The sequence below is a fragment of the Echeneis naucrates genome, chromosome 21 (assembly GCF_900963305.1).
Source record: "Echeneis naucrates chromosome 21, fEcheNa1.1, whole genome shotgun sequence".
Classification (NCBI taxonomy): Eukaryota; Metazoa; Chordata; class Actinopteri; order Carangiformes; family Echeneidae; genus Echeneis; species Echeneis naucrates.
In genome coordinates, this window is record NC_042531.1 from 16,015,744 (window position 1) to 16,037,105 (window position 21,362).

A 21,362-nucleotide genomic window follows, 5' to 3' on the forward strand; every position below is an offset into this window, starting at 1 on the left:
AGCTTGCAGCTTTCCTGGAGTTTTCCATTCTGGAAATGTATTTTCGTTTCGGGTGGCGGACTCTGCTGAGTGTGCCGACGGTCAGGTTGTCCAGACTGTTTAGGGCCAAAGCTGAAATATCTCAGTGCTGACTGGATGGAGTCACATCCAGCCAGATTTTCAGAGTGCACAGAGAATACATTTTGCTGTTCAAAATTATATGTCCTCACATCTGCTGGATTGCCATAAAATTTGTGACGCCAACAGAATTATGCGTAATAAATTTGTTGATCTTGAGCTTTTACTTTTACGTCCAGAGTTTATGATCAAATCAGATTTATTTCTATAGCACAAAATCATAACAATGTTACATCAAGGCACTTTACATATAGAGCAGGTCTAGACCAAACTCTTTATAAAATTATTATACTATCATAATACCAAGTATTATGAGACTTTGTTTTATGACCACACTTTTAAAATCTTTTTGTGTAATGGAAAACAACTGGGGATTCTAAATCATAAAGGATTCTTTTCTTTTTTTTAACCCAGATATATCTGCACCCACTTCCTGAGGTTTGTGCTTTATCATTCCTGCACGCCCATAGAAAAAAATATTCTCCCCATTGTAGTTTTTATGCAGCAATACTTCAGAGAAGATCTGGATGAGAACATATTTTTTTACAATTTGTCGAGCTTATGGCTTTTCGTGAGTCTTTTTTTTTTCTACGAAGCACTTTAATTTTTATAACAATCTTAAAAATAAACAAAAGCTAAATTCACACAATTTCGTGCCATCCACAATGTTGTCATGAATATAAAAATCAAGTTGCAACCTTTGTTACATAGCCATATATTATAAATCCCCTATATGCTATTACAATTCATATATTAGCTAGAAAACAGCAAGACACTCAGAAGTGGAACTCAGAGATTTCTTTTTCATTAAATGTGTAGAAGACACATCAACAAATGGCATATATATATATATATATATATATATTTTTTTTTTTTTTGTTCGCTTGCAGATTCTTGCGTTAAAGGAGGAAATGTTTGAGTAATGAATATTTTGGGGAGTGCGCCGGGTGTCCAACAGAGCAACAGATGTTAGACTGTTCTGTGCAGCCAGCACTCTGCTGCCCCGTCACTGCCCTCGTCTTTGTGTATTAACCAGCTCTACATGTGTCTGTCTCCTCCTCTCATTCACAGACCTCTGTTTAGGTGTAATTAGTCCTGTGCCTCCTCTCCTTTCTCCCTCCATTTCTACCCTGAAGCCTCATCTCATTCTACTGTCGCCTCACCGCTTACTGTTCTAAGTAATAATCATCCAATCTCAGCTCTCCTCCCCCTTCCTGCCCTCCTTCCCCTCCTCTTCACCTCCTCCGCTCCTCCCTCTTGTCCTCCTCATTATGCCCCAGTCTCGGTTGTGACGGCTGTCATTAATCAACTTATTTTGAACGGCGTTGAACCCTGGCAACCCTGAACACCCACCCCTGCTGAACCAGGAAGTGTTCTATTCCTGCGCTCCATTAGGTCAGCCAGAGCAAAACCGAGGGATGACAATAGATACAACAATAGAAAACAGAAGCTGATATTTGACCAGACCCCACAAAAGGGCACAGACAGAGGGAGAACAACAGGCCTCATTATCCTCTATCTGTTGGGAATTTGGGGGATTTTCTTCTTGCCCCAATGTCTCCTGGGACGCATGGTCATATTTTACTTTGTTAATGCACTCTCGCTTGTAATTAATTGTCATTTACATTTGTTACTCAAGTGGCAAAGCTTTGGAAAACAATAAATATGAGGTAAGTAATCAGTAAAAGTGAAGAAAAACTGATACTGAAGATTTGCATCAGCAATGAAAGCAAAGTTTTTTGTTTGTTTGTTTTTTTGTTTTTTAAGATTGGTGTTAAGGATTTACTCCCATGGTTCGTTGCACCATGTTGAAATGGTGTTAACCTTTTTGCCTCCTTACTTCGGTGGGTTGATGGACCCACTGGTTTACCCTCGTTTCCATTTGTATATGAATAGAGGCAACATGAATGGTTCTTTTACGGGTTTAGAGAAGAGAAATGGCCTGAGTACTTGTACTGTGTCTCCCAGGCTTCTTCTTGCCTATCTTGACTCTGTGGTCTGCATCGTTGCTCATGTCTATGCAGGTCTGCATGAGTGTGTGAGAGTCTTTGCAGGTATTTTTGTGTCAGTGTGAATCGTCTCAAATGTTAAAGTGACTGCTGGTAAACACAAAGCCAAAATTGAGAAGGTCAGAGTGACTCAGATAATTCAGAATTGGACAAAACAAACCCATCAGTGTGGATTTAACTCTATAGTGTTAAAAAAACACAACACAATGCAAAAATATGGAGCATAATTTATATATTATATATTTTATTATTTATTAAAAGCGAAAAATATGAACCCCTATTCAAACAGAGATACTTGTGCCCATAATAATGAGCCCACACACTGAACAGCCTCCTTCCCTGCTTCTGTTGGTTCTCTCTCCCATTATAGTTTGTTTCTCACTGAAGTGGGTGAGACTTAGATTTGTGTGTGTTCAGCTAAAAGATACTTTTCTGAGGCTTCAGGCCAGTTTCTACCTGGGTTATGATGTCATGTTAATATATATTAATAAACTATATAAATGACTCGAATTTGTGTATCACTACTTCAATAAAACATCTGTCGGACAACTGTGGGCCTGGAATCCTGACCTGCTGAAGATGGAAGCCTTTATCTTCTAATGTTGTTGATCACAGGGTTTTGATGTTTTAATCAGACAAGACAAACGTAGATAAGACAGCCTCATCCTTGCACCAGAGATATTGCTGTACAAAGTATCAATTTATGGCTCCTATCTGTTAATGAAGAGATAAATGCTATATGTATGGGTTATATGAATACAAAGACTCTCTTGTTCAGGGTTGTTAATCTTGTAATCTGACCATAAATCACAATTATGTTATATCACCCAACATAATATCTCTGACTGGTGTGAAATTTCAGACCCTGTGTGGTTTGTCTTTATCCACTGGACCTTATCTCAAAAAATATGATATTTGTGCTCAGATACAGTATCATCGTCGAGGCATATTATAAAAACTTTATTTAACAGTGATATATCCTCTCTCTCCCTTATCTAATGGAAAAGAGATCAAGTATCAATTATTTTACAGAAGGTGTTTACAACGGTTTTTGGACAGTGCAATAGGAAAGACTCTTCTTGTCACCATCAAATGTAGTCTGTGAATCTTCTCATTCATCCAGGTCATGGTTATATCCGGCCCACAATTGAATTAAAAGCAACTGGACTTAGGACTTTATCTTAGGTTTATCAAAGACATATGGCCTCTTTGGCCTCCCTTGGATAAGAGGTGAAAAGTCCTAAGTCTAGTTGCTTTTAATTCAGTTGTTGGCCGGGCATCAAATGTAGTGTTTCGTTTGTCACAAATAATACTCTGTAGAACTTAATGACCTTTGATCTACAATTTAATCACTTCCTCCTGCTTCAGCACTAACAGAAAACAGATAAAAATAGTACGCTATATGTGGGTAGAACTGAAATCATAGCTTTAAAAATCTCAAATGTGTTTTTGAAAGTAGCATTAAGCCATGAAGCTTCCATTTCTAAATAGGTAATTTATACATAGATTATATACATTTTGTGTTTTCACTGATATATGCAATATGTCAGCAAAGGCATGGCAGCATTAAGAGAAACATGGCACTGTATTTCCTTCACATTTTGGAAAAGCCTTCCCCTGAATGTCCCATATATCTCTAAACTCATGAGTCCACTAATGTCTACATGAGTATGTCAATGGGTCATTGTGAGCGACAGTTATTATAGATGTTGCAACAGGTAAATGTGTAACCATTGTCTACTGTGAGATGACTATAAACAAAGAGCATCAAAGTGCATTACCTTCGTGTGTACATGAGTCCCATGTTGCGTGAGACCTTATCAGAATTTATTTCGCTTCCTGATTTCATTAGACATTGTCTTGTCTTGAATTTTGATGACTTAAGAGGAAACCTCCCGTCTAAAAAAAACCCCCCTCATATCACGATACTCAGATAATCATTTACCTGGATGGTCACATACACATGCCTGCACACCCACATGAACTCGTTTAGTTTATATGTTGGGTAGTTCAGCAGGTGTTAGTGCGTTTGTCTTTGAAGTGAGAGCAGTTTGTGTTCCCTGGCCTATGACCGTCTCTTATCAGTCCTGTATGAACTGGTAGGAAATCACCAAACTGTGGTAGACGCCTACGTAAATGCATTTTGCAGGGAAACTGAATTTGCCGCCCTGACTAATGTACATTCAGGTGTCTCATTGCGCCTGTAGTAACACATGAACTGCTGTTTGTTGACTATTGCCTGGAGATGTTGTACCAGCAGTCCAAACTGTTCTGGTCTGCTGTTTTGTGATGGTGAAACAAGTTACCAAATGCAGGGATGTCCCTCTCTAAGTTCAAGACTCACTTGAAGACACACTCCATAGCTGTCTGTGCACTTAATGCGGGCTTTAGCAGTTACACTAAGCTCTCCCTCTGCTCAGACGCTTCAGGGCGAATCCTCACTTGTTGACTTGAAAGGATTCTTGAATATACAGTTTGTATAGCGAGGGAATAAAAACTACAGAATTTGTGTCACCTGGTCACACTTTGTTTCTGTGCGGCTTCGGTCTGTGGGGGGAGAGAATGAATTTGTATTCTGGAAGTTTACAGCTCCTTTATTTTCTCCATGGTGTGGTGATGACCGATAATCATAGCAGCTGCCCCTGATAAGAACTGTTGGGTTTCTGTAAACCAATAAAAACCTAATGAAGATTTAGCTGTAAAAATGTGTGCCTCTTCATTGTCTCGATAAAATGAGACGACAGTAATTAACCCAGTCTAGTTATAAAGTGCTGTGTGTTTTTGTGGCAGTGTGAGAAAGCGACAGCTTAATAACACCTCAGACAGGTCAAAGTGCAGAGAGATAACAGACAGTAAAATAAAAAGAGAGAAAGAAACTTTCACACTGTTCAGGAAGCAATGAAATCTGTTACCTATATTTCGACCCTTTAAAAAAAAACAAAAAACAAAAAAAAAAACATAAGTACAACACTCATGTAAACACTTGGGCAGTTTTTGTAGTACAGAAGTACCGAGAAGTGACCCTTGAGTGTGAAGAAGATACCCTGCCCCTGAGCTGCAGGGCACTGGCCAATCACAACCGAGCAGACTTTATAGCCCCACTGAGCTGTCTGAGTGCGTGAAGTGGTTTTTACATGATTGGAGTGGGTCGGAAAGGAAACGCTGCTTTAGGGAGGAGGACAGATAATACCGCATTTTCATTCAACTTTAAAAGCTTCGGAAACAGCCATTATAGAGAAAGTAAAAGTACGGTCTAAAGGTCTTTGTGAAATTTACAATATAAGTGTAAAGCTTGGTTAAAAAAAAAAAGTACAAAGTTGTTTCAGGTAGATTAACATCAGCTGTCCAACAGAGACATCTCTGAGCACAGTGACTGCTTCGATGGAGAAATCCAAAAACTTCCGCATTGACGCGCTGCTGGCTCACGGCGCGGAGCAGAGGACGGACAGCGGCGGTGTGTCCCCCGGGCTCTACAGCAGGAGCCCCGTCGACAGTCCGGTGTCAAACTGGGGCTCCGAGACGCCCTCCCCTCATCCGAACCCGGCCAGCTCATCCCCGGCCCCCCCAGGAGTCCTGCCCAAATCCCAGCTCCTCAGCTTAAACCAGTCAGGACTCGCTGCTCTGCCCCAAGGGGGTCTCATCGGAATGTACCCGGGCTCCATGTACCCTCTGGGGGCCCTTGGGGGCCAGCAGCCCGCCTTCATATACTCGGGCTTTGCGCAGCTGGTCCAGCCGTATCCGGAGCAGCTGAAGGGGGCCACGATGAGCGGGACTCTGCCACTGGAGCCCTGGATCAGAGCCGGGCTGCTGTTACCCAGATGTGGAGAATATGGAGGTGAGACACTTTCCCTCATGAAGCCTGACACTAAACTTTGATTATAGGTTACTAATATCTAAGTCACTCTATGTCATTTAATTATGCTGCCGTGCATGAATTCAAGATAAAACTGAATACATCCGGTCCACAGCTGATAGAACATGAAAATATTATATAGTTTATATGACAATGTATTATTTAATTTTACCAAAAACGAAAACAACTCATATAGACAGAAGTGCAGATAAATACTGAAATGTACTCCATGTTTAGTCTTGTTATATCCACACATACGTCTAAAATAATGTGAATGTTTAGCTGCATGTTGTTCTATGGGATGTATTTGTTTCACAGGTATTATCACTTTTATTGAATGATAATTCAAATTCCCCTTTGTGGTTAAAGGTCACCGATCTGTGTTCTAGGTCCATCCGCGTGTTGATCTTGACATTGAGATGCTGTTGCTTATGAACAATTTATCTAAAAAAAAAAAAACAAAACAAAGTACAACGTTTACAGTCAATGTAACACCTGAAATAGACCTACCACTTAATCAATTGATAGCATTTACAATGTTTTCATTAAGGTAATGGATCTCTGTGGTGGTTTATTACCCCTACAAAGCAATATCCTCTTGCCACCACCCCACATCGGGACAATAAATGCTAACAAAGGTCTGTTGCATCCAAATTGCAAGACTGTTGTGATTTTGAAATATATATTCTTTCTTTCTTCAGCTGCTAAAGGCATAAGAATTGAAGAGCATTGTTCTTTCATTGTGTCCTTATAGAATGACATAAAATGTATAAAAAGTGTGACTAATGGGCCCCTCTCTGTTTTTGCCCCTCTCCGCTCCAGCCCAGGCAGGTTTGCTGGGAAAGTGTCGGAGGCCCAGGACAGCTTTCACCAGTCAGCAGCTGCTGGAGTTAGAAAACCAGTTCAAGCTCAACAAGTACCTTTCCAGACCTAAACGCTTTGAGGTGGCCACTTCACTCATGCTGACCGAGACCCAGGTGAGGGACCATTCACCTGCCATAATTACAACTCTCCCTTCTCACTGCACACACACACATACAGCTGTTTAATTTTTCTTTTTTTTTTCACCAGGTTAAAATCTGGTTCCAGAACAGACGTATGAAGTGGAAGAGAAGTCGCAAAGCAAAGGAACAAGCCGGCCTGACCATGCCATTGAGTGATACGGAAAGAAATGAGATGGACATGCACAGTGACAAGCCTCAGGGTGACTCACAAAGCTCCAGCCTTGAGGATGAAGAGGAACTAGAGGGGGAGGACGAAGAAGAAAAAGAGGAAACAGAGGTGCTGAGGGCAGGTTCTTTGGGCTCTGTGGGTTTCATGAGGCATGCTGTGGAAGCCGCGGGGAACTACAGCTCTTATTTAGTGGAAGAGGGAGGCCCAAGGACAAGAGGCAGGGTTTTTCCATAGTTTGAAAATTCAGCATGCTTTACGTAGTTTTAAGTCCATCACTTTCGAAAAGGCCTTAGACTTTCAATTGTGCCATAACTTCATCAAGATGTTCCAAAAACAGAGAAAATGGAATTTTGACATCTGCACATTTTGGTAAATATGAAAACAGAGTAGACACAACCAGGATCATGCCATCTGCTTGAGCCTGGATATGATGAAGGTGATGACTGAAACCGCAGCAATATATCAGGGCTGTCATTTCCGAATCAACAAACAATGCTGTTTATAATGTCCATTTCTATGCATGATTTTTTTAAACAACAAATTGAAATCGTAATAATAATGCAAAACTATATAAAATACATGCAACTTCAAGTGTAAGAAGCGGGGCGGAGAACAGGAATAGCACTTTGACAGTTGGGACTAAATGCAGAAATAGAATATTTTTCTTGGAGATGTTTTAAGGAGAGTCAGTGTTACATTATCCAAGCTTCCCAGTCTGTTACAAATATGAGACAAATATTCCACTCATATTGGAAACTTATTTTCATGAAGAATTGTCTAGTTAAATTTATAGAGCATAATGGTGTGACAGGAAAAATGCTACTCAGGTTGTTGTAGATTTTGAATATATGATCATACATTTTTGTTTCATGATAGTCTGTATAAATATTTTTGTTTGGTATTATCTTTGTGAAAATGCATGTTTTATTTAGTTAAAGCCACACCTACAAAGAAATGGCTGCACGTACTTCATAGTATGCAAAGTTTACTGTTTATGTGGCAATTTCCTTGTATTTTGTTAACTATTCTCATATTCAGCTTGGTGTTGTGAATATAATTTAAAATAATAGAATTTAATATATTTCACCTTAAGTGCAACACTGCTGGATTTGCAGAGGAGGATTCTAAAAATAAAAAAAAGAAGAAGAAAAACTGTGAAAGTAAATCTTTTTTGTTAGAAATGTTCATGGAAGAGGTCCTGTGTGCTTCATGAAGCTCAGAGTTACTTCTATGTATATTCTATATATTATCCATTCACCGCAGGGCTTTCTACTCATCACCTTGTCCACAATATCATAGTGAATGCAAGATTCATTCACACTATCAGGGCTGTGCGCTGACATTTATTTATGTTTTTTTTTTGGGGGGGGGGCGCAAATCAGATTAATTTATTGATTCATTTATTCTGTCATTTTGGGTTAAAACTAGTTTTCCAAATATCTTGATTTCTCAAGAATCACGTCAATTTAGAAGCCAATGTGTTTAGTGTTGTTGTAGCAAGCAACTGAAGCTTTTCGGTTTAGCTATTTTCTGTTGAACCGAATCAAAGAGTTTGTCAAACCAACGAGGAGGAGCTGGAATATTTCATGCACCGTTTGGATTCGCATCCCGCTCGCGCATTAAAACTGTCCCTTCCCGGCTGCGGTAATTCCCATAGTGACCTAAACAACAGCGTGTTGCCATGGGGACGCATGGCAAACGCGGTATTGGGACTTCTGACAGTGTTTTAACGTTTTAACAAGTCAGGGGAGCAGACAGCAGAGATCCGGCTCATCACCCAGCTGTCTGTTGGACGTTTAAAGCAGGTGAGGATGGTCTCCATGTGTTTTCGTCCTGCTCTCAGTGACTGTGTGTGCTCCATATTTCATAGCTGTGAAAACGCCTTCCCTCTCTTTCCAGTCATGCTAGCTGAGGCTGGAGGTCCGGAGCCTGCAGGTTCAGACCCAACATGGCTGCCCTCCGTCGCTGGGGACGATTTCAAAGTAACCAGTAACTGGACCAGTAACAGTTTAGCTTCACTATTAGCTCAATAGGCCACTGGGAACAGATGCTTAGCGAAGTTTCACTGACGTGTTGAATGTGATCACTTTATATCCCTCCTGAATCACCACAAGTCCATAAGTCGCAACTGTCTACTACTCATCATTAAGCTGTCACCGGCTTTACTGTCTATTTATGTCCTCCTATGTGAAACGCAAATACCTGTGCTGCTGTTAAACTATTTTAGGGAGAGACAATCAGCCATAAAAACCTATAATAAAATTTATCACAGCTCATATTGGATTGTGTGTATGCCCTTAAACACATGCGTACTCAACATGTTAATTCATGAGATCTCATTCATTCTTGTTGATTAGTCCCACAGTATGTTCACACAAAATCGCAAACTTCACAGCAATCCGGCTCAGCTTTGTTAAGAAAGTGTTTTATTCAAGAAAAAGAGATATTTGTTGATGGTTGTTTTAGCCCTACAAAAAAAAAAAAAAAACAACAACTTTGAAAGCAAAGAGTTCAATTACTGAGTCTTTAAGTCTTAAAGGCATTCACCTGTGTCCTTTTTTTTTTTTGCAAAATTCACCACACCTGGCAGGATCTGGGGAATCATCCCAGTCACCAGGGAGGGGAGCACCAAACACATGCATCCAGCAAATGCTGCTCCCTAGGGTTGGAAACAAAGTCAGAGTTAATCTGGGAGGACTGGGACCAAGGAAAAGAGTTCACCAAAACATTGGCGTTAAAGAACATTCACAACAAGCTGCAGAAGCTACACTTCAGGTTTTTCAGACTCACCTAGACACACCTGTGAATATAGATATAAGCCCAACAGAGACAAGTCTGTTTTTTGGTCTATACTTTTCCTGCTTAGTATAACTAAAAATTAATAACATTTCCCCCATTTGTCCCCTCACAGGCCTCCAGTGTCAAAGTTTTTCAGCACCTTAATTCCACAGATAATTGTTCTGAGTCCAGGGACTTCTTTCTCCATCCCAATCACCTTTAGGCCACTACAGAGGGTACCTTACACTGAACTAAACAGTATTTAATCTTTCCAAATTTTTTAAAATGATGCACATTTTTAAATTGAAGACCTTTGCAGTCTTAAGCTGCCGACCTTGTAAAGAGGACCAATCTTATCTTGCCTCCTTCTTGTTTTTTCTCTGTGTTTGGTTTATGTGTCTATTTGTCTACTTTGACTAGTGTGAGTATGAGGACAGCATTGAGTTTCAGGGTAAAGACGGCAGCTTCCAAGTTCGACTGCTGGCCATCATTCCTTGTTATGCCCTGGAGGTACCTGACTCTGTATTGCTGCCAGTCTGTGCTGTTCAACACTCTTCACACACTACTTTCAGGCTCAAAAATGCAAGGTACATCATATCTTGGCAGCAATCCCTCACTCCTGCTTCTTTTTCCACCTTTGTCTCACCCATTTTTCTCATACTCTTCTTCCCACAGTAAACTCCATACACGCTATGAGTGGGTGTGTGCAGCACCATTCCAGCTAAGACCTGAGCAGGGCCTGTTGAAGCCCAGCCAGGAGTGTCACATAACTGTCATCTTCAGGCCACAAGAGGCCATGGTGTACCAGCAGCAGGCCTTGTGCAAGTTTGGAGAAGAAGGGGATAAAGCGAAGAGCTACTGCACTGTGCTGCTGCAAGCATTAGGTACTATAACTAACAGTGGAGCTGAGATCATGAGTTTAACAGAGCCAAAGATTCAGCTGTATATAAAATGTTATCATTAAAACTTACCAGCTTTGGCAAAACAGATGGTATTATCACTACCGAAACAATTCCTATAAGAAGCACATGTTGCAATACAAATGTAAGTTGTTATTCTTTATCCAAACACCAAACTCTATTACTAGTAGTAAAGTAAGAGTAAACTCCATTGTCACCTAAGGGAATTTCGTCTTGGGCACAGCACTACATTTCATTGCTTCACAAAAAACACACATCTCAGGAAAGAAATCTTCACAAAAGCGGTTGTAACACATAAAATATTCTAAAACACATGGACTACATTTCACCTTGACAACACTGAGACATTGAAAGAGGTTGAATAATTTAAAGAAAAACACTGATTGCTAAAGGGCCTGTGTGTTATTTGCACATTGCTCTATTGCACTATTATTTAAGATTGTTGAATAGCATAATGAAGGCTGGCTTTTAAAATGTTCTTCCTGATGGGAGACTGATGACGGATTGTATAAACTCTTGGCTTACCAAACCAGGCCATGATTCCATGTCTGATAATGCTTTCTAGAATAGATCTATAGAAAATTGCCATGATCTGGCTGTTAACACACAATTAGACTACTTCTTACTCTTAATTTGTTGTCTATTACATCAAACATTTTTCTAAAACAGAAAAAATTAACAAGCTCTCAATGTTCATAAACATGTCTGAAGGCTGTAATGTCAAAATGGTTGATTATAGGCATACACATATATACATCGTATATAAGACCCTGATTTTATCATGAAATTTATCTATGTAAAATTTGAACAGAGGGTTTACATACCATAAGTGTTGACAGTATGACTTTGTATTTTGGAATGAAGCATTTCCTCACTTGCCTCTTTTCTTATCCCTTTTTTAAGCCAAGTACCCATGTCTTCAGCTGAAAAATCCAGCTAAAAAAAAGGAAAAAGAACAGGAGGGCCTATTGCTTCACTTTGGTTCTGTGGCCATTGGCAAAAGTCTGCAAAAGCATTTTGATATTTTCAACCCCTCTCCTGTAAGTAGCACACAAAAGAGCACCAATACTTGTCTGGACTCCAAATGACCGTCTTGTTTTCTTTTGCACTCTCCTCCAGGTAACTGCATCTTTCTTCTTATCACGACAGTCCAGCAGGATGCCTCTTTTTGGATCAGAGTTCAGCTGTGATGTCACCAGTGGGAAGGTGGCACCCGGTGAATCAACACGAGTTATGGTTACCTATTCTCCTGTTTTGGTGGATTCTATTTCTGTTGAGTACTTATTTTTAAAATGCAGAGGGGCACTAAATGAAACTTCGCTTAAACTCAGTGGAAATTGTATAGGTAAGGGACCCACAGAACGGCACACATCCACAATAAAAAATACATTATTTTACACTATCTAAAGGACATATCAGTGTGTATCATATAACCATATTCTCCAACTTATTTATTAGATTAAAATTGGAAGGGATTCACCACTAAATGTGAAACCAGATGCATATGCATATAAATATCTTTTTGTAACTAGGTCCAAAAGTTTCCTTGTCCTCCTCTGTGGTGGACTTTGGCTGTGTTGAGGAAGGCAAAGCAGTCATACAGACAGTGGAGCTGGTTAATTCATCTCCAGCTGAGGCCATCTACCAATGGGACCTTGATTGCAGTGGACACAGTGTGTTCAGTATCCAGCCAGCAAGTGGCACTGTGCACCCACAAAGCTGCATAACACTTAAGGTTGTCTATAAACCCGGGCAGCCCATTACACACTACAGGAGAGTGGCATGTATCATATTGCACAGGGTAGGAGAGATGCACACCGTGTGGAATGTAAACACATTCAACACCAAAAATACAGAACTAATTTAGACCATCTACTTTTCTACTATATGCATTTTAGGACCCTCTATTTCTTGACCTGATTGGTACCTGCCATTCAGAGCTCCAGAAACCAGCCATACTGAAACCTGAACACTTGGTTTTGTACAAGCTTCACTGGAACCGCAGGCAGGACCCATCAGAAATTTGTAGTGTCATGCAGAAAGATAAGAATGTACATTTAGACCATCAGCTTCTGCATTCTGCCCTGGAGGAGGTAAAGTGCCACAGAGATACGTGCAGATTTGTATGTTTTAAATTTCTTTAAGGAACAGATATCACTGTGTGACTCAGGTTAACAATTACTGTTTTGTTGTAATTTTCTAGCATTCAAACCATGGACTGAATAGTGCTGCTGTGCCAAAAGCTCCAATGGAGGAATTCTACCAAATTTGCTTGGGATGCACAGACCCCCTCTTTTCCAGTTCTTCATCCTCGCCACATATATCTGTGGTGCCATGCGAGCTGCTGTTTGATCACAAAATGTCTTCCCACTTGTCTACTTCAGCCACTTCCTCTCAGTCCGTATCCATCATCAACCACACCACGGCGAAACTCAGGTACCAGTGCCTGTCTTGGATTGTGGCTTTTCACTATGTCATTGCCACTATACATTAACTCTATCAGACTATCAGGTTTTTTTTTTTCAGTCTGGCTTTTTTTTTCAGTCTGGCTTTTCTTGCTTGTAATTTTCTTCCAGCCTGGTGTGGACTGTTGCTCAAGACTCTCCATTTACTGTCTCTCCCTCATCATGTGACCTGGCTTCATTGAAGACCACCTCATTTAGAGTTACTTATGACCCAAAACAAATCAACACTTTGCACGGGGCACAACTTGAGTGCTTTGCGTACTATAAAATGGTATTGGCTTTTTTTCTCCAGTTGCTATCTTCATGATTGTAATCTTAGCTCGTTCCCTTTTGTGAGTGCAGTTCTAAAATCCCAAAACCTTTTATACCAAAAAAGTAATATCTTACCCTCCTTTCCAACTCTGTTCTCCAGGATCACATTGGTATGGGATTACTCTGTCCACCCTGGTGTGTGACTGTCAGAGTCATTGGGCACTCCTTTCAGCCTGGCAAGGAGCACTTCATCCCGTGCTGCTCTCTGAAGCCCTCTCAAGTGGTGAGACACCCGTGCCGGAAAAGTTGCAGTACCGCTCTATTATCCTGTCTATTTGTCTCCTTTAGTCCGTGTTTCATCCATTTTTTCTATTTGCACATTAAGCAGCAATAAATTACAATAAAGTTGATGCATCTCTCCCTTCAGAAAGAAAAATCAGACAGCTTTTTTTTCCTGAAGGTTCTTTGTATTTCATCAGTATAAAGAACATTGAAGCACTGTTTAACATTAAGACAACCACAATGTTTTATTCTTTATAGACTTTTCCAGCCCTGGGTATTCTTTCCTATCAGACAGCACTCCTCCAGAATGATGGAGACCTGCCATTGACTTTCTGTCTGGACCACAGCTCAAACTCTGCCCTGGCAGAACCACTGTCTTTAATTCCTAACTGTGGTCTGATCCAGCCTGGACATCACCAAATCCTCACCCTCAGAACAACTCCCTCAGAAAACAGTCCTAAACTGGGGTTTAATATAAAGCTTCAGCTCAATGCAGCCAAACACTCAAAGGTAACAAACATAGTGGGATGTCCACTGTCACTGAGAATCACACTCTTCTTGCGGACTTTTCCTGTCTGTATATTTTGTCTGTCTCTTTTAGGAACTGACAGTTGTGAGCGTGGTAGAAAAGCTGAGTGTGTCTCAGGACGGAGACGGTAGTTTATACTTCCAGCCAACAGCTGTAGGTTCACGGACACAGCGCTCTCACCACATCAGGAATCTCAGTCGTGTACCTCTACGGTTGGTTGAATTGTTGAATGTCAGTGTTGCTATTCTAGTCCTATATTTCTGACACTTTCAGTGCATTGTTTATAGTCTGGACCTATCCCAGCATCTTTAATCTTATCTACAGCTGGATCTCTGTGGTTGTCCCTTCTGATAGGTTCCAATGGACTATTCCAGAACCAGACCAGGACCTTATCTTTGTTGAACCAGATGCTGGTGAACTGCATCCAAATGAAAGCTCAGTGAGATATTTAGAGAGTCACATGTACACATCTTTTTTTGAGATAGTACCTTGTAACTTATTCAAAAAAATTACTGATCAGTTGTCTTTATACATTTTATCACAGGTCCAAACATGGTCCTTCACTCCTCTGGCCGAGAAAACATACATGCTCAAGCCTGCTCTCAACTTCTGGCCAGTCCAGACTAATGGCTCTAACAAGAAGTCACACCTCACCCTTAATGTGGTGGGCATTGGGTCCAAGGGATTTATAGAGGTAGAACTGCGTGTTGGTGTGACTTTATCTACCAGTCGAAAGTTTGGACACACTTTCCCATTCATTTGAATGAGAAAGTGTGTCCAAACTTTTGACCGGTAGTGTACTTGTCTTTTGCCTGTGTTTGTTTGTGTTCATGTGTGTTCAAATCATAATTCCACTGACATTTGGAGTGAATGAAGAACCAGTGTACACATGTTTTTTTTTTTCTCCCACAGGCAGAAAAACCAGTCCTGGATTTAGAGCAGGTTCTGGTTGGAAGTTACCAGTCAATTGAAATTCCACTGCTGAACAACAGCCCCTGTACTGTGTCCTTTCATCTTTCTGTACAGCAGATTCTTATGGATGAGGAATTCATCTATGAAACTGAGACTGAACCAAGTGGTATTCTCTTTTTTGGTATTCTGTGCTGAGTTATGTGTAAGAATGTGCATGCTATAAATTATTTATGAAAGAGGAGCTGATTTATCTTGAGTCTTAAGCTGTAGCAAAAACATTGCTGACCACTACTAAGGCCATTACTAAGGATAAAGCTGAACCAGTGTTGTACACTAAAAACATTATGTTCTCTTTCAACTTTTTAGCTCTACAGCTGGAATGTGAGAGAGGAGACATTACATCACACTCCACATTGCTGCTCCGAGCTTCTGTCAGACCATATCGGCGAACCGAGTACTTGTGGAAGATCAGCTATCAGACGCTGAATACCAGTGGTAGATGTAAACACACACACAAACTCATATATATAGTATATTCTCTATTAATTTCCCATTATTTCATAAACTCTCATCATTTGTGCATCCATTTCCCTCCCCAGGGTTTGTGTCGTCTCCTCCTCAGGTTGTGTGTGAAGTGCGAGCTAAGGGTGTGTTCCCCACACTACAGGTCACTGATGTGTGTAGTGTTGGCAGTGCAGCCAAGCTCAGCAAGCTGCACCTATGGAAACTCTTTTCATTGGACAATCTCAACAAGAACCTGCTGGCTAACCCCTCCTCTGCAGAGCTCACTTATCGAACCCCAACTAGGCACAGGTTAGAATATTGAAAAAATTTAAAAGTTGTACTGATTGTGTATTGTAATTATTGTAAAGAAATACAGTTTTAAATGTGACAATATGCTGATGTGGCATCCGCATGTCTTTATTGTCTCTTCTTATCCCTAGTCTGCGTAGTTGTCCTTCCATCTTCACCAAAACTGTGTTGGATTTCAACTTTTGTGCCACTTCTCTGAATTCAGAACCCTCCACGTTTGTGCTGATGTTTCACAACCCAGGTTCCATCGCAGTCGATTGGTGAGGAAACAACAGACTGTAAAGAATATGGTTATCTAAAATGAAAGACAACTGCATTTAACAATGTTTGTATCTTATTGTGTTTACTTTGAAGTGTAACAGAGCAGATTAGAAGTGGACCATTTTGAATTTTTTTTTCTCTCTCATAAAAATCAGATTGACCCTAAAGTAGAGTTTATCAGAGCCAATTCTTATAGCCTTTTTACTAAACTCTGGTCAACTGACTGTTTGGCTTGCTCTTCAACATTAGGTCATTCTTGTTTCCAGAGGACCAACAGATAGAGTTGGAGTACTGGGCCGAGACTGGAGAGTTCAGCAGCACAGAACTGTACCAGATGAAGGTTAGACATGTCCTTTCCTCATCTAAAAACATGATGTTTGTAAATATTAAATATCACCTCATGCCTCAAAGGTTCAAGACAATCGCCTGTTCAGCATTTCTCCTCGTGCTGGAACTCTGCACCCAGGCCAGCAGAGGGCAGTGTATTTTAGCTACAGGTCAGTTTAATAAAAATATTATTTATTTTTTTATTTAGCAGAATGCAGCTATTTTAGGTATCAGCTGAGAAATCCTGTCATCTTCAAATAATCCAAATATCTGTCTTTATAGCCATGGCTTTGCTGGGACAGATCGGCTTCCTGTTGTGTTCAAACTCTCTTATGGCAGAGAGATCTTGGTATGGCATAACTCCAGATAAATGCACACAAGACTTTGAGTGTAAACATATTAATATATTTACTTTGCATAATTTGTAGCGCTACTCTAGAGTTGTCCCTTTTATCTGCTCTAAAGCAGGAGGAAAGGAGTAACTTTATGTACAACTATGAATGGTGCACTCTTCATAGTTGTTACATTTCTGTTTAACTTCATGTCCTTGTGATGTATTTATGTGCACAGCTTAACTTCCACGGAGTGACTATAGAGAGAGACAGACCGTATCTCCACTTTGCAGCCAATCAACATCTCTTCACGTCTGTCACTATTGGGGAATGCCATCCTCCAAGGCAGGTGTGTGTTTAATATCTTTTACATTCACTTCACTACACTTCAGTGTAGGTTGCTTGTTTACTGTAAACCAAAATGTATAATGGATTCCAGTAAAATTATCTACTTCTACTTAATCTAAAAAGCCTTCAATGTATTCTTCTTTATTAAAAATATTTTGGACTATTATATTACAATCTAAGCTTCTTTGAAACTCTGGAGATGGCATTTGTTTATGTTCTTGTCCTGCAGATGTATGAATTACACAATGCTGGTGACGTGCCAGTTCATTATGAAGTAGACAGAGATGCGTTGTTACAGCTTCAAGAGGAGAACTTTAACCACCCAGTGCTATGCTGCCTCAGTCCAGAAGGAGAGGTCCCTCCTGGGAAGACTGTCAACCTGGAATGGATGTTTTCTCCACTGGAAGCTAAAATGTACCATGTATGGATTTAGACTTGTGTGTACTTTCTCCTTTCTTCTCACCATTGTCCTTTTCAGCACACATTACTTTGTGCTGGTTTCGCTGTAGGCAGGACATTTCATCAAATGTCTTTGTTTCTTTTGTCAGACTGCAGTCATTCAAGTTGGAACAGAAAATTCAGCTATTCAAGAGTGTTTAATAGCTTAATGTTCAGTTTCTGTTTTGCGTATCTTTAGATGGATGTTCCAATCCATATCCAGGGTGGAGAATCAACAGTGGTGAGGTTTGAGGGATGCGGATCTGATACTTCAATTGAGAGTTCCTCAAAACCATTTAACTGCGCCGATATAAAGATAGATGCATCCTGTGTCCAGAGGGTGCCATTCCCAGAGCAGGTGAGAGCTGTTGAATGTCATTCAAATTATTTTTTAAATATTATTTTCAACTTTACAAATGTTGAAATAAGGGAAGGATATAGATATAGGATATAATAATAATAAAATAAAATGTAAACCCAGTGAATTTTCCTTATATATATATATTTGCTTATGTACACTTACATAGATGTATAATCATGTTTTATTTTTAGACGGTCAGTCAGATTCTACTGAATACCACCAGTCTGCTCCTTCTAAGTTCTCCTGCCTTTGTGCCTGTTACCATTTGACACTGTGTGTGGTTGTGTGTAGGTGGTATTCCTGTCTGAGGACATTGTCTCTCTAGGCCACATCCCTGTCGGCTCACAGTATTCGAGAATCCTGTTCCTCACCAATCTGTCTCACACTGACACTGTGCACTACAAGTGGGACCTGCCCGAGCAGAGTAACGAGAAGGTACAGGAAGGTGTACATGAAACCAGTGCATACTTGTCTATGTTTGTGTGTAAATTAAAAAAAGGAAACCAACAGTTCTACCCTCCTTGTGTTTGTGTGTAAAACCGGGCTTTTATCTTTCTGTTAGCTTAATTTAAGATGATAATAAGGTTTGAGTTTGTATATGCTGTGTCAGACGGTGCAGATCTGTCCGGAGGAAGGCAGTCTGTGTCCAGAGGAGAGTGGTCTTTGTGTCCTTACCTTCACTTCTTCTGACTACCCAACCATTTACCAGCTAGATATCATCTGCCAGGTATCATAAGAGAGCCAATGTCATTTTAACTCTGCATCAAACAGCATCAGCGTTCTTTTCTTTTTTCTGAGCAATATTCCAATTCACTGACATTCTTATTCTGTTTGGGGCTATACAGTTCTCTCTAACTTTAATTCTCTCTCTTTCCTATGCCTTCCTTTTTAGGTTATCCGGCAAGCAGCACTTACTCAGTATCATAAGGCTTTGCGGTGCTGGGAAAGAGGGGAAGAGAGAAAGCGAGATGAATTCATAATTACTGACAAAAACCTTTCAGAAATTCAAAGAACTCTTATAGATAAGGTCCTCCAACAAAATGCCATATTTTTGAAAGATGATGTAACCTTCTTCACAATATTCACTATTTGTTGTGTTATAGAAACCCAAAACATCTCCAGTAAGAAAAAGGCCACCACTCAGGAAATACAAGGTGCACTGGCTGTAACTATCTTAAGTTTCGTCTTGTGTATATTATAGTAATCTTATTGATTTATCGAGAAGCAGAAACAATGTTAGATTTATTTTGACTGTACCCCATGTCTTATTCTCCCTCCAGACGCTTCCTCCTATTTGTGCCCGTAGTAACACACAAACAGTGGGCTTAGGTACTAACCTAACAAGAGCTGAGCGACGGGCACAGCGGGGATCAACCAAAGTACAGAAGCAGCCTGAGCACCCCCAACCTGCTCTTTTGCACCTGGAGGTTACTGCACACTCCCACAAGCTTTCGCAGTATCGCACACATTTTCCTGACCAGTTCAATACGATTTATCGGTAAGGCCCTGATCAGAACACTTTACACTTCATAAAGATGTCTTTTGGAATTGCTACACACACAGTCAAAAGACTGTTTCCATCTCTGCGGTCTTCCTCAGGCCCCTCCATTCAGTCCAGCCTCAGAAAACTGAAACTGCTTCTGTCAGTTTGTCTCAACCAACACATCTGCCTGAGAAAGACATCCATGTGCACGTACTCAGCTCTTTGCTAAGGTAACACATACAATGTACAAGCAACATCCTCCTGACTCATTCACTTAAATGAAATTGTTTATTAAACATAAGGTGTCATTTTTGGGACACTTTGACAATGGCTGGATTTACTGTTAAGTAACATGCATTGTGGCAAGAAGCATACGTGTGTGTCTGTGTTTGCTTTTCCTTCTGCAGGGAAATACTTGATGATTCAACCTTTGTTGAGTCCCTGATGACTTTGGCCTCCAAGCCTGTCACATATCAGCCAACAAAAAGGTTTCCCTCTCACTGCCCCCCGCAACTTCAATCTCAAGATCAACTCAGGGGGACAAGGGCTGGACTGATTGGAGAGTACACAGTCAACAGGAAGGGGCCTGAGGGACTGTGGGGAGACACAAACAGCACACTGTACACTCAACATGTGCTTGATGACATGTGCGAGACGGTTTTGCTAAACACCCTCCAGAACCTGATGATGGAAGCTGTTAGAGGAGAGCTTGAACTTACAGCACACCCACGCACCGTTATCCTACCACCTGCCTCTACCAGGTGGAGACAGACACACTACACCCACACATACTGCCTTCCAATTTTGCATGAATCAGACATAAAATATTATACAAAATGTTTAACATATTGTGTGTCTTTAGAACCAGGAGGATGTCTAGAACCATGGCGGAAGAAAGACACAAAGCCTCACCAACTATCTGAAATCCCAGAGGCCAGTCTCGCTCAAACCTTTTTAGATAAGATCAGCTGCCATCTGGTCTTACTTTTGGTTCCATTCACAACTGATTTGAAGTGCTCCTGGATTCCCCTGAGTGCCACCCAGCAATTTAGTCCTTTACAGTTTTAGTAATTTGTCTGTCCCTCCTGGCCTTATGTATCTTGTACTCTTGCTGAGACATATCTTAATTTCTTCTGACTTCTCACAGACTCTTCAATGAATATTTTATAAATGGTGTTGCAGTTACATTAATTAATAAAAAAAAATGTTTGAGAATCAATTCTTTCTTTCCAATCTTTTGCATTGGCGTCTAAAATCTTCCTCACCATTGGCAGGTTAATGAAACATTAAGGTTATGCACTGTATACTGGATTTTATGTATGTGTAATATTGTGTGATGAAAACTGAAGAAATATGTGTTGTGCATGGTTGAGATGGCTGGTGCTATTAAAGTTACTGACTTACTACTAATTTTCTCATGACATAAAGAAATCCAACAATCACAGTATATTTCTTTTGAAATAAATAACTGCAGTTAGTTTATAGTTAATCTTCAGACATCAAATAAACGCACGATCCCATCCCATCTACAATGAAAATTTTTAAATAATTTGTCCAGTAAATGGGGCCTCACACTTTTTTTCTACACCAAGAAAAATCAAGTGAAAATAGTACAATAGGTCGGAGGATAGGAAGTATGAGGCAACAACACTGCTGTAATATTTCAGTTTTTGTATTTACATACATTGCATAAATAGTATTGTGCAATT

The 21,362-nt window shown here is 40.3% G+C and overlaps 2 protein-coding genes across 2 annotated transcripts; both read left to right on the top strand.

The window, feature by feature from the left end:
• The first annotated feature begins 5,507 nt into the window (after positions 1-5,507).
• On the top strand, positions 5,508-7,458 carry LOC115062384 (motor neuron and pancreas homeobox protein 1-like). The gene is made up of 3 exons (XM_029531033.1): positions 5,508-5,961; positions 6,802-6,956; positions 7,051-7,458. The coding sequence occupies exons 1-3, from the start codon at positions 5,508-5,510 to the stop codon at positions 7,384-7,386; spliced, it is 945 nt and encodes a 314-aa protein (XP_029386893.1). The 3' UTR covers positions 7,387-7,458.
• Positions 7,459-9,053: 1,595 nt separating this feature from the next.
• cfap65 (cilia and flagella associated protein 65) lies at positions 9,054-20,576 on the top strand. The gene is made up of 33 exons (XM_029530848.1): positions 9,054-9,134; positions 9,743-9,927; positions 10,064-10,166; positions 10,351-10,517; positions 10,606-10,814; positions 11,754-11,890; positions 11,970-12,195; positions 12,383-12,651; positions 12,749-12,943; positions 13,054-13,286; positions 13,427-13,586; positions 13,728-13,850; positions 14,108-14,359; positions 14,451-14,590; positions 14,733-14,817; positions 14,923-15,072; positions 15,291-15,456; positions 15,657-15,785; positions 15,890-16,103; positions 16,235-16,363; positions 16,614-16,704; positions 16,776-16,861; positions 16,974-17,040; positions 17,262-17,372; positions 17,601-17,792; positions 18,009-18,167; positions 18,462-18,605; positions 18,781-18,897; positions 19,063-19,233; positions 19,451-19,668; positions 19,770-19,883; positions 20,061-20,414; positions 20,516-20,576. The coding sequence occupies exons 1-33, from the start codon at positions 9,054-9,056 to the stop codon at positions 20,574-20,576; spliced, it is 5,238 nt and encodes a 1,745-aa protein (XP_029386708.1).
• The last annotated feature ends 786 nt before the right edge of the window (positions 20,577-21,362 follow it).